At 35.4% G+C, this 12,560-nt stretch overlaps 1 protein-coding gene across 5 annotated transcripts in view; it reads left to right on the top strand.

The window, feature by feature from the left end:
* LOC105471375 (muskelin 1) overlaps positions 1–12,560 on the top strand; it is a 380,915-nt gene that overhangs the window by 298,945 nt on the left and 69,410 nt on the right. For all 5 annotated transcript variants that reach the window (XR_981107.3, XM_011723823.2, XM_071093953.1 and 2 more), the window contains one exon: positions 1,872–1,937. Coding sequence is in view for 4 of the 5 variants with exons in the window: in XM_011723823.2 (XP_011722125.1) it covers positions 1,872–1,937 (66 nt within the window). In the remaining variant the exon portion in view is untranslated. The remainder of the gene's footprint in view (positions 1–1,871; positions 1,938–12,560) is intronic.

The raw sequence follows: 12,560 nt of genomic DNA, 5'->3' as shown, positions 1-12,560 counted from the left end.
TGTTTGCATTAAAGGAAGACAGTTCTTTGGATACTGAGCTTTTTTCATTGTGGTCTTCATGTATTGCTAAGGACTTCTCTTTAGTTGTGAGAAAGCTTTCTCCTGATAGTGTTGCACATTAATACGCAGGGGAAAATTGCTCAAGAACCTCCATAATTGATGTTAGATGAGCATCATTCTCCTATTTTATCAGTCATGTATGAGGTAATTTTCTTTAAAGACACATATTATTAGCAAACAGACTGTAATTGTGTATTTGCAAACTAATGGATTCAACATATAAAATACATACTGAAAATGGATTCATTTTAGTGCTTTCTTTTTTCCCTCAGACCTCTCAGGGATGAATATGCTTTCTTAAATCTATTCTTAAAAATGGTGATACTGACTAATGGGGGAAGAAAAGAAGAAAGGGCAAAACTTCAATGATAATAAATTGCACAGTCTAAAGGCTTAACTATTAGGAGAAAGGATTTGAAGGGAACTTCTGGACGATTAGCCGCTGAATACAGTAGTAATGAAAAGCTTCAGTTTTGTGTCTTATTTTCTGTATATAAGAACTGACATTTCAGTCATTTTCATAGGACCCTTGTGAAATTAGTATAAAATTGGATATTCTCCATTTTACATTAGGAGAAAGCCAATACAGGGAAACTTATTAGCCAAAGTAATATATTTCAACTAATAGGAGAGTTATGAAGAAAGCCTTAGGCTTTCTAGTTTATATCAGGTAAGACATTAGAATCTTATAACCTTTTGAACTACCGAAATGAAGTTATAACTATTTTTTTTTTTTTGAGATGGAGTCTCACTCTCGTTGCCCAGCTGGAGTGCAGTGGTGCAACCTCGGCTCATTGCAACCTCCGCCTCCCGGGTTCAAGTGATTCTCCTGCCTCAGCCTCCTGAGCAGCTGGGATTACAAGCGCATGCCACCATGCCTAATTTTTTGTATTTTAGTAGAGACAGGGTTTTACCATGTTGGCCAGGCTGGTCCTGAACTCCTGACCTCAGGTGATCCACCCACCTTGGCCTCCCAAAGTGCTGGGATTACAGGTGTGAGCCACCACGCCCGGCCATAACTTTATTTATGTAAGATTTGGTGTAAAGTAAGATTAGATACAAGTTGAATAATAGTGTTCTCTTTTGGAAGTTTAAATAAAGTTTTACTGATTGTATTTAAACCTGCCTATTAAATTCTGATGGAAATAAGAATCAAAGTGAAGTAAATCTTAGATTTCTTCAGTCAGTACTTAAATGAAGTAGTTGGTAAATTAGGTGGGAACTGATTGTTGAAATATTGGCACAAAATTAATACGTTATACAAAGTTATATAAAATAATTATACAAAGTACAAAATTGTACAAAAATTATACAAAATAATTGTACACATTATACAAAATTAATATCATTAATATAAAACTTGATAACATCTTTGTTTTTGTAAATAGTTTAATAACTCAACTTTAAAACTGCTCATTATACTAATGAACTATGCCTAGAATATATACAGGAGATCTAATTTTGTAATGTTTTTGACCTTCACTTTGGCACCCAAGGGGCTTAGAGATTTTTCTTTTATGTTTTTGTATAATATTTTGTGTCTGCTGGTTTGTGGCATTGATCATAAATAAATCAAAAATAACTTCCAAGTTCATTCATGTCCTGAAAGCATTTGGAAAAAAGAACAAGATTATTATAAATACAGATTTGAGTCATACTGTTACTTTTATGAGTCCTTTTACTTATTCTTAATATTTTGAAAAAATAAGTGTGGGTTATTTTTACTACTGATTACAGACTTATGAATAAATTTACTCTGGGTATGCTGTTGTTTGTTATTCCTTTAAAAGAAACTGTTATTTCTACTAAAGGTGATGGGGAAGATAACCGACCAGGAATGAGAGGAGGCCATCAGATGGTTATTGATGTTCAAACAGGTGAGTAGCAGTTGCAATGGAAAACAAAATCTTCATTGGCTACAGGCATCATCTAAACCAGGCAGTGACAGGTAAGGAAGGGTCGGGGGTGGGGGTGGGGAGCTCTTACACAAATGAAATTAGATTGCCTAAAAAAAGTGTAACGTGGGCTTTTATGTGTGTATGTGTCTAGTTTATATGTGTTTTATTTTCATGGAAAACTGGTGTACTTCTGGATTTTTGTTGCGCTTATATTGTAGTAGAGTAATATGAGAATTACTGGAATAAAGAGAACTAAGATACATTTTCAGAGGAAGCAGATATCAAATTAGGCAGCCAAGTGTTGGTAAGTCCATTAATTGCTAAAAACTTTTCATAAGCCTGTAAATAATTTCGTTGTTTTAGTTGTTTTTTGTTTTTGTATTTTTTTCCTGCCTTTTAAATTTTGTTCTGAAGCTTAGTAGCAAACATGTTTCTTAAGTTTCTAAAACCTAGGAAAACTTAATTACCAATAATATTTAGAGGTTAATGCCAACATTATAATAGGTCTCAGATTAGCCGCTTAAAAAGCAAATAATACCAATAATCTAGCATAGTTATATGTTATTATTGGATTTTAGAAAACTTTACTGCATAGAATACCACTCTTTCCAAGAGTAATGAATGCTCAGTTCTACTGTGTATTATGCCAACTCATATTGCTTCGGGAATAAAATAATTGCTCTGGAGACTCATAAAATAATTAAGAATAAAAATGGTTACAATGTAGATACTAAGTCTTCTTGACATGAATTTATTTTCATAATTTTTGTAAGAAGAGAAATTATAACTTTTCTTTTAAAATTAAAAGCTAAATTTCTGTGATCACCTCTGAACTGGTTTGAGACTGTTATTAGGGTCTCTTTGGAAAAGGTTCATTTTAAGGCATATAGGAATTGACTTTCTTAATCTTGGTCCCTCTTTCCGAATGCCTTTCTGCCCTACAGAAATAGGCTTGAATTAGCTATAGAGTCTTAGGCATCTTTTTTTTCTGCCTGAGAGTATAATAAATATTCGTATGCTTATTTACTAAAGAGCCAGATTTATATACAAATTGTTTTTTTATCCAGAATAATTAAATAATTTATGAATACAGACATGATAATTTATTTTTAGATTGTCTGCAGTAGCTTCCCCTTTTTTTGAACATAGAGTAGAATTTATAATGCTTTTCTTTTTTCTCCAGCAGTACTATAAGGAAAATATTATTAAACACGCCCCCCCCTCAACCTTTTTTTAAAATAGAGATGAGGTTTTGCCATGTTGCCCAGGCTGGTCTTGAACTCCTGGGCTCAAGCAGTCTGCCTGCTGGGACCACCCAAAGTGCTTGTATTACAGGTATGAGCTACCATGCCCAGCCCACCCTTTCGAACAAATTTGGTTATAGTATGCTATAATAATATACTAAATTTATGTTTATTTGAGAAGAGCTTTTACCTTTTAAAGCAAAATGCACTTTCCTTAAATATAAAAGTAATATGGTTTACTTTAACAATTAAAGCTCACCTTATCTGGGGGAGCAGAAGGAATTTTCGTAGTGCTTACTGCGTTAATTATTGATAGGTAAAGTACATGTGTAAGAAAAGACAAAAAAATTCTCTTTTTATAATCCATGAAATGTGAAAACAGAAAATTATTCAAAGAATAGGCAAATGTCATGACAGAACTTAGTGTGAGCAAGTCATTGAGAATTAAAATCTAACTTTTCAGGTCAGAGATCTTTGAAATACTTACAGTAAAGTGATAAAGGCCTAGATATTTTTCTTTCTTTCTTTCTTTCTTTCTTTTTTTTTTTTTGTTTTTTTGTTTTTTGAGATGGAGTCTTGCTCTGTCTCCCAGGCTGGAGTGCAGTGGCGTGAAGACTTAGATATTTTTCTATAATATTTTTGTTTTATGCATTAGCAAACTCTTGATGGTCAGGGTCCTTACCCCTACTCCCTTTAAAAAAAATATTTCAGCTAGGCACAGTGAGTGTCTCATGCCTGTAGTTGCAACACTTTGGGAAGCCAAAGCAGGAGGATCGCTTAATCCCAAAAGTTCAAGACCAGCCTGGGCAGCATAGTGAGACCCCCCTCTATATAAGAAATAAAAAAAATCAGCTGAGTGTGGTGGTGTATGCCTGTAGTCTCAGCTACTCGAGAGGCTGACTCAGAAGGATTGCTTGAGCCCAGGATTGGAGGCTACAGTGAGCCATCATCACACCACTGCACACCTGCCTGGGCAACAAAGCAAGACCCCGTCAAAAAATAAAAAAAGAAAAAATGTTATTTGAGTAACTACTAGATTTACTTTAGAAATTATAAGAAAGAGTAGTGAGAATGACTATTATAGTCACGGAATTTTCCTCCAGATGGACCTTTAAAGGAGTGATGTCTTTTTGATAGCTTCTAAGGAGTTTTTATACGTTAGCGAAGGTGTACAAAGAAAAATCGGCCTATATCCACACTTCAATATTGACAGCAGTTTATAGAAAGCTACAGAAGTACTTTGGAAATACACTTTTACGCAAATATTTCTACCACAGGAAATCTAGGGAATTACCCTGTTAGTAGAAAATTTTTTAGTTAGAGCCATTTTGCACCCATTTAGAGTGTTTTCTTTTTTTCTTTTAATCGTTATGAATTCTGGGTCAAACTTTATTTAGGCCCATGGTGGATGACAAAACTAGATTTTTCAGCCTTAAAAAGGAATCATGGGTGGTCATTTAATATACATTGTCCGTTGCTCAAGTTCTCATGCTTTTCAGTATGTTACCATTGCCACGTATAGTGTGGAAACAGTACTAACTATATGTGGACATTGAGGTCGAAAGGATTTCACCAGATTCAGGTGATCCTTGTTATCAGTAATAGAGATGGCATATAAAACATTTGGAGGTGGAATTCCTCTTTTGTTTTCTTGTTTTCGTTTTTTACATTCAAAAAATATGTTTCCAAGAAGAGCTATCTGAAACCTTTTGTCGATATTTTGATATCTTGGTATAGAAATAGAGACAGAAGTGATGATTCCTTTTAAATTTATCATTTACTATAGAGGGGAAGACTAGAAGGACACATACCAAAATATTGACCTTAGTTATGTCTGGTGGTACAATTACCAGTGGTTTAAAATTTTTTTATTTAAAATGTATTTTTAAAATTTTCTACTTTAAATTATAAGTTGAAGAAAATTTTACTCAATAGCATTTGTTTTAGGAAGAGAACTGTATGTATTGGTGAAGGTGCTTTGGAGTACAAAGTAAAATACTGAGACCTGATTGTGGAAGGAACTATTTTTGCAACACTGAGAAAAATTGTCTCATTAGGATCAGAGAAAGGGAAGAAGAAATAGAAAGAGATGGCTGGGTGCGGTGGCTCATGCCTGTAATCCCAGCATTTTGGGAGGCTGAGGCGGGTGGATCATCTGAGGTCAGGAGTTCTAAACCAGCCTGGCCAACATGGTAAAACCCCATCTCTACTAAAAATACAAAAATTAGCCGGGCATGGTGGCAGGTGCCTATAATCCCAGCTACTCAGGGGGCCGAGGCAGGAGAATTGCTTGAACCCAGGAGGCGGAGGTTGCAGTGAGCCAAAATCACGCCATCACACTCCAGCCTGGGGGACAAGAGCAAGACTTTGTCTCAAAAAAAAAAGTTGGAGATAAATCGGGGGTGTTCAATCTTTTGGCTTCCCTGGGCCGCATTGGAAGAAGAATTGTCTTGGACCACACATAAAATACACTAATGATAGCTTATGAGCTTAAAAAAAAAAATCACAACAAAAGTCTCACAATGTTTTAAGAAAGTTTACAAATTTGTGTTGGGCCACATTGAAAGCCATTCTGGGCCTCGTGCAGTCCATGGGCCGCAGGTTGGACAAGCTTGAGATAAGTGGTAGTAGAGCCAGATGGATGGCAGAATGCCACATTTCATGACATGACTGTTTCTTTACTCACCAAATTCTTAGAAGTTTTCTCTAGTAAAATTGATTTTGGAGTTGATTTTTATTTATTTATTTTGTGGTAGAAACTGGTGAGACAATTAGGTTTGGGGTTCAAACTGAGGTAGGGCAGTAGTGAGGCAACTTCTGTGGATTCCAGTGTCTGGAAGCAGAGAGAAATATGAGGAAAGATGCCCTGGGACTCAATAGGAAAAGCTCTGAACTTTCACAAGACTGAAATTACGGTTCAGGTTAAATTAAACAGGTCTCTGGTTGTGAGTGTGGGTAATCCAGGAATCTGATCAGGAGAAAACAAAAGAAACCAGAAAACACTATTCAGAAGTCTAACAACTTTCACACCGCGGCGTTCCCAATCTTTTGTCTCAGCCAGCTATTGCTGTCAAGTTTTTGTTCTGTTCTCTCGCCTTGGGATATATTTCATGTTTGTTTACATGAAACTTGATGAATAGGTTTTAAGGGGGCCCATGATAATCTTTAAATGGTGTGCAAAATTTTTGTCTTTGTGCAGTTTTCTGGGAAGATTCATTTTTTATATATATATATATATAAATTTATATATATAAAATGTATATATTTATTTTATATATATATATATATTTTTTTTTTTTAAGACAGAGTCTCGCTCTGTTGCCCAGGCTGGAGTGCAGTTGCATGATCTCAGTTCACTGCAACCTCTGCCTCTGGGGTTCAAGCAATTCTTCTGCCTCAGCCTCCCGAGTAGCTGGGGTTATAGGCGCCCACCCAGCTAATTTTTGTATTTTTAGTAGGACACTGTTCTGCCATGTTGGCCAGGCTGGTCCTGAACTTCTGACCTCAAGTGACCATCCTGTCTCGGCCTCCCAAAGTGCTGGGATTACATACATGAGCCATTGTGCCTGGCCTCATTACAGATATTCTTAAAGAGCTTAATCCCTTAATTTTTGACATTTTATGGTAAGTACTGCTGAACCAGGTATTCAAATAAAGTGTCTTCATACAGGTGATATTCATTATTGAACAGATATTATTACAAAGTAAAACATTGCCACCTTTCTACTATTCTTGGTTTTTTTTCCAGAATTTTTGTTGCTGGATCAGAGGTATGTGAGAAAGAGAGTGGTAAGAGGTGAAGTCAGAGAAATAGCTGGGGGGACAAATTGTGTTGAATTTTTTAGCACTTTGTTTGGGACTTTAACCTATGTGCAGAGTGAAGTGGGAAGCCATTGTTGGGTTTAAGAAACGCTATGAACTGACCTTGCAGTTTAACAAAACAAATTGAGTGAAGAGCAGCGAGTCCTTTACTTTAAGGAGCCTGTTGCTCATCTGAGAAGTGATTATAGCACTGGGTTATACCAGAATGGTAGTAGTAATGTTGAAAATTCGTCACATTTTGGATGTATTTTAAAAGGTATCATATAGAGCTGACAGGATTTTTTGAGGAACTGGATGAGGAGTGTGAGAAAAAGAAGCTAAGGATGACTTAAAGTTTTGACCTGAACAATTAGAAAAATGGTGTAACCATTCTCTAAGATGGGTACAAGAGGATCCCATATGGTGGGTTGTTCAGCAACTTGATTTTAGACAAGTTAAGTCTGAGATGCCAGTTAGACATCTACATAGGTATGTCAAGTAAGCAGTTGGATATATTAGTTTGAGGTTCAGGAGATAGATCTAAGCAAAATAATAATTCCCTCTGTATTTATGTAACACTGTTCAAACCGTTATTACTACAATAATTTCCACATTGTTTTAGAGTTGTTCACATAGGTATTGTGTATACCATTGCTGTCTCTCCAGCTTCCCAGCCCCCATGGACAAGGGGGAAGGCCAAGGATCTTGCCTCATTTATTTTTATGACTATAGGGCCTAGTGTGGAGTAGACGTGTACTAAATATTTGTTGGATTGGATCAAAGTTTTAAAATTCATTTTCCTTTGGGTAGAAAGAAAAATATTTACTTGGAAACTGTTTTCAGATACTGCTGTAAACCTTGATAAGTAGATCAGGTTATTATGTCATGTATTATACTATACTAATATTTTCTGTGGTGGATCTATTTTATTGGTTATATTCAAACATATTTAAATTTTCGGATTCTGCTTGTTATACCATTTAGACTATGCTTCCCAAAGCTGTAATTATCATTACTTTGGGATCTAGGTAGAAAAACTAAATATAGAGCTTTGCATTTGTTAAAGTAAAATTTGTTGCTTTCTGAACTTGGTTTGGGCTCAAGTGCAGAATCTGGTATATCCTTGGGTTTTCTCTCCAAAATTTCTTCTATGTTTCTATTATGACTATTAGTAGCATGATTTACTGAGGGCTTTCATATACTGTTAGTATTTATTTAATCATTTAGGTACCATAGCTGTGTTATTGATCAGCAATTATCTTAATTATCAGGTTGATCTTAATCACTTTCAAAGAGATTGTATTTATCATCAATCTTTGAAAGAACCTTTCTAGTCGGATCTTAATGATATGGCAGCCAAATATAATAGGTAGGTGTTAAGTTTGTGGCAAGGAAAGATGGGTGTCTGACATCCCTGAGATTGAATCCTGGCTTTAACCCTGACTTCTTGTTCAATCTTGAATGAATTGTATTGATTAAAATGGTGATAATAAACTAAGTAATTATGAGAGTTAAATGAAATAATGTATTTTATATATGCATATAATATTTATATAACATGCATTTGATATGCCATATATTAATATGCAGCAGTGATTAATTATGCTGAGATAATTTTATATAACTCAAAGGAACTTTTGTGTTTTTTTGTATAATTGGACAAAATTTCACTACGGAAATGTTTTAAAGTAATTAAAAAATTTTCGAAAAAGTTTAAAACAATTTGAAAAGCAGTGTTGAGGGGAAAAAGTAACTCACTCATAATTCCACATTCTAAAAAAATCAATGTTATTTTGGTATATTTGTTTAATCTTTTGTATAATTAGTGCCTTAGGGAAGGGAAACCATAAATATATTTATAATATTTTTGAGACAAAATACTAAAGTACATATAAGAATATTGTTGATGAAGATCAGGTAGGTTTAGTAGTAAAGAATAACTTTCTCTAAGTAGAGTTTGAACAACCAGGAAATTCCATGTTAACAAAATTGGTGCATAAGTAGCAAAATATAGTTTAAAGAAGCTCAGTTATTACTTTAAATATGCATTTTGAAGTTTTCCAGCACAAGGGTTCTTTATCTGTTGAAGTTAGGTGCAACATGTTGTCTATTTGCAAATTTTTTCTAGGAAGAGAATCCATGGCTTCAGATAATCAAAGAGACTCTTACTAACTCACAAAATTAAGAACACTGGCCAGACATGGTAGCTCATACCTATAATCCCAGAGTTTTGGAATGCTGAGGTGGAAGGATCACTTGAGGCTGGGGGTTCGAGATCAGCCTGGGCAACGTAGCAAGACCTCTGTCTCTACAAAATATTTTTTTTAATTAGCCAGGCATGGTGACACGTGCCTGTAGTCCCAGCTGTGTGGGAGGCTGAGGCTTGGATAGCTTGAGCCCAGAAGTTCGAGGCTGCAGTGAGCTATGATTATGTCACTGCACTCCAGTCCAGGCAACAGAGCAAGATTCTGTCTCTAGAATTTTTTTTTTAAAAAGAACACCTTCACTAGAGTAAAACTTCATAAAGTTAATTTCAGCTTATTTAACATGGCTTATATTTTAAAGCAATTGTTGCTTCCCGGTGTTTCATATACCTTGTTTTCTTAGATATTAGAAACTTAGTAGTATGTAGATTTTATTTTCTTTTTTTAGTCTATAGGGTTTTTTCCCCCCATATTGCTGCCTTCTCTAAGGATACAGTGACCATTTTAAAAGGTGTATGATGGCACAAATTTTATTATTTAATTTTCAAAGCTTTCTTCCATCCTAAGGGAGTCCTATCATTCATGCCATGGTAGAGAAGGAATGTTGTATTTTGTCCTACTGGATTTGTCCTACTGGATCAGTTTTATTAATTGTAATCCCTGTACCTGGCATCTCTCCACTTAAGATTCTTCAACTGTGACTTGGTTTTCGACTGGGATAAGAACAGTGAATAGAAAGAGAGAAAAGCCATGTCTATTTTGTTTCAGTGTGGAAGTCTGCTGAGTTAGAAATGTATTAATAAATTTCCATTGTGTTAGGCTGTTCCTTGTTGTGTAACTCTCATTACATTTTGAGAACCTACAGTTTAAGCCTTTTTCTTCTTTCTCAACCAGAGCAGGTACGAAGACTTAGGCAAAGCTCTAATATTTGGTATCTACAAAAGAAGTTGATGGAGAGTTGCTTGTCACTTGGAAGAGCCCTTCTGTAGAAATTTGAACCTTTAACTATTCTATAGCAATTATATGAAAGTGCTTTTATTTATTATTATTTATTTTTTTATTTTTATTTTTATTTATTTATTTATTTTTTTGAGACGGAGTCTTGCTCTTGTCATCCAGGCTGGGATGCAGTGGCGCAATCTCAGCTCACCGCAACCTCCACATCCTGGATTCAAGCGATTCTCCCGCCTCAGCCTCCCGAGTAGGTGGGATTACAGGCATGTGCCACCACGCCTGGCTAATTTTGTATTTTTAGGAGAGCCAAGGTTTCTCCATGTTGGTCGGGCTGGTCTCGAACTCCCGACCTCACGTGATCCTCCCGCCTTGGCCTCCCAAAGTGCTGGGATTACAGGAGTGAGCCACCACGTCCAGCCTGAAAGTGCTTTTATTTTGTGGTACCACGTTCAGTTTTTCTTGATGTTCCTTAAAGAAACTTGAAGGGAGTGCCTAAACATGGGTTTTGGTTGCTATTACAAATTTATTCATGTGGCTGTATTTCTGAAAGTAATGTGCATCTTTCTTTTACACAGTTAACAGAAAGTAATTCTGAAATGCAGACTTCATTAAGAGTACAAAGTATATTGTCATAGGCATAACATTCAGCCTTTTAGCAAGGAAAGTGACTGTATGTTGAATTCACCCAAAAGATTTAGATAGTGTTGTAACCATAGCTTTACGTAAGAATACAGTTCTATTTAAAAAGAGAGGCAGTGAATCCAGTTGATAATCTGCTGGGTCATGATACTTCAAGGGGATGGCTTAAGAAGGGAAGGGTAAAGAGCATATAAAATATTTTTCCCCTTACCATTTATTTCTCTCTTCAAAAATTGTCATGTTAATTTAAGTCTTACTAAACTTCACTTTTAGAAGGATTTAAACTCTTCGTCTAATTATTATAGAGTTTTATTTCTGTCTTAAAGATAAATTTGTGTTTCTTAAAACCTTTTTTTAAAAAAATTTTGTTTTTCTGTCAGTGTCTAAACTAAGAATTAAGGTAACTTATTTCACCAGCCTGTTAACCCTTCCCCTACCTCTTCTTTTTGATACATGAATTTTGTCTAAGTTTTGGGTCAGGGCTATGTCAATGCATAGTATATGCATCCTATACAGTGTCAAAGTGGAAAAACTGAAAAACTGATTTAATTGCAAAAGTAGTGTGCCATCTTGTGGAGGGTTATGCAATCAACACAGTCTGATTTATCCTAAAAATCAAAGTAGAAGACAGATATTGCACTTGGGCACTAAAAATAAAAAGCCTGTTCCATTGTGCAAAAAGACACTGAGATGTCTTTATATACCTTAGATTTCTACATTATTTTTAGTGTATATAAGATGTGTAGATTAGTACTACTGGTAGTAGGTAGCTCCAGAGTTTGTTTTATACTAGTACCAAATTGGTACATGTAGTATACCAAAGAATATGGTTGAATTTTAGTTTTTGTGGCCTAAGTAATGAAAAATAGATTGATTGGTGATTGATTGACTCAGTGTTTTAGAATAAAATTTGTTTGACATTTCGAACATAAGCTATTACTGGCCACTTTACCTCCAATCCCTGTCATTCTCAACTCCTTCAGTCAGTCCTGTATGCTGCAAGTTCTGATGTTACCTTGTTACCCCTCTGCCTAAGATCTTCTGTGGCTTCTCCACTGTCTGTGTGAAATCAGGTTCAAAGCCCTTATCCTGTTATTTAATCCCTTCCATGATCTGGACACTGCCTGTCTTTTAACCTCCTCTCCACCTCCTACCTATGTGTTCTTTTAAATCAAACAGTGTATTTATTCATCATACAGTTTAACCATTTAACATGCGTTATTTAATTTAATTTAATTCTCACAGCAGCTTTATGGGATAGATACTGTAGCACATCTTAGAGATTAAGAAACCAATAGTTAAGGAACTGTGTGGTGGTCGCATAGCTGTGGTGATAGAGCCAGGATTGTAGCCAGGATTTGCCTGACTAGAGTACACCTTCCGTAAAACGCTTTTGATGTGTTTTTCTGTCTCTATACTTTTGTTATTCTTTTTTTTTTTTTTTTGGTTTTTTTTTTTTTTCCTTCCTGCTGGTGCATAGGTCAAATACCACTGTCACCATGAAATCTCTTCTGAGTCCCCTCAGCCAGATATACTCTCTTCCCTCTTTTGAACCCTCAGGTGCTTTTTACCTTGTTTACCTTTCTTATGACATTTAGTCTGCCTTGCGTTATGTTGATCTGTTTGCCTTTTGATATTCTTGACTAGATTGTAAGTTCCTTGAGGATAGGGACTGGGGACTATGTCTTCTTTCTTTTTAATTCTCTAAAGTGCTTTGCTAATTCTCAGTACTCAAAAAGTGTTAAATAAACATTCCTCAA

The sequence above is a fragment of the Macaca nemestrina genome, chromosome 4 (genome assembly GCF_043159975.1).
Source record: "Macaca nemestrina isolate mMacNem1 chromosome 4, mMacNem.hap1, whole genome shotgun sequence".
NCBI classification, from domain to species: domain Eukaryota; kingdom Metazoa; phylum Chordata; class Mammalia; order Primates; family Cercopithecidae; genus Macaca; species Macaca nemestrina.
The sequence above is the reverse complement of the archived record's forward strand: the minus strand, read 5'-3'. Positions and strand labels throughout refer to the sequence as shown.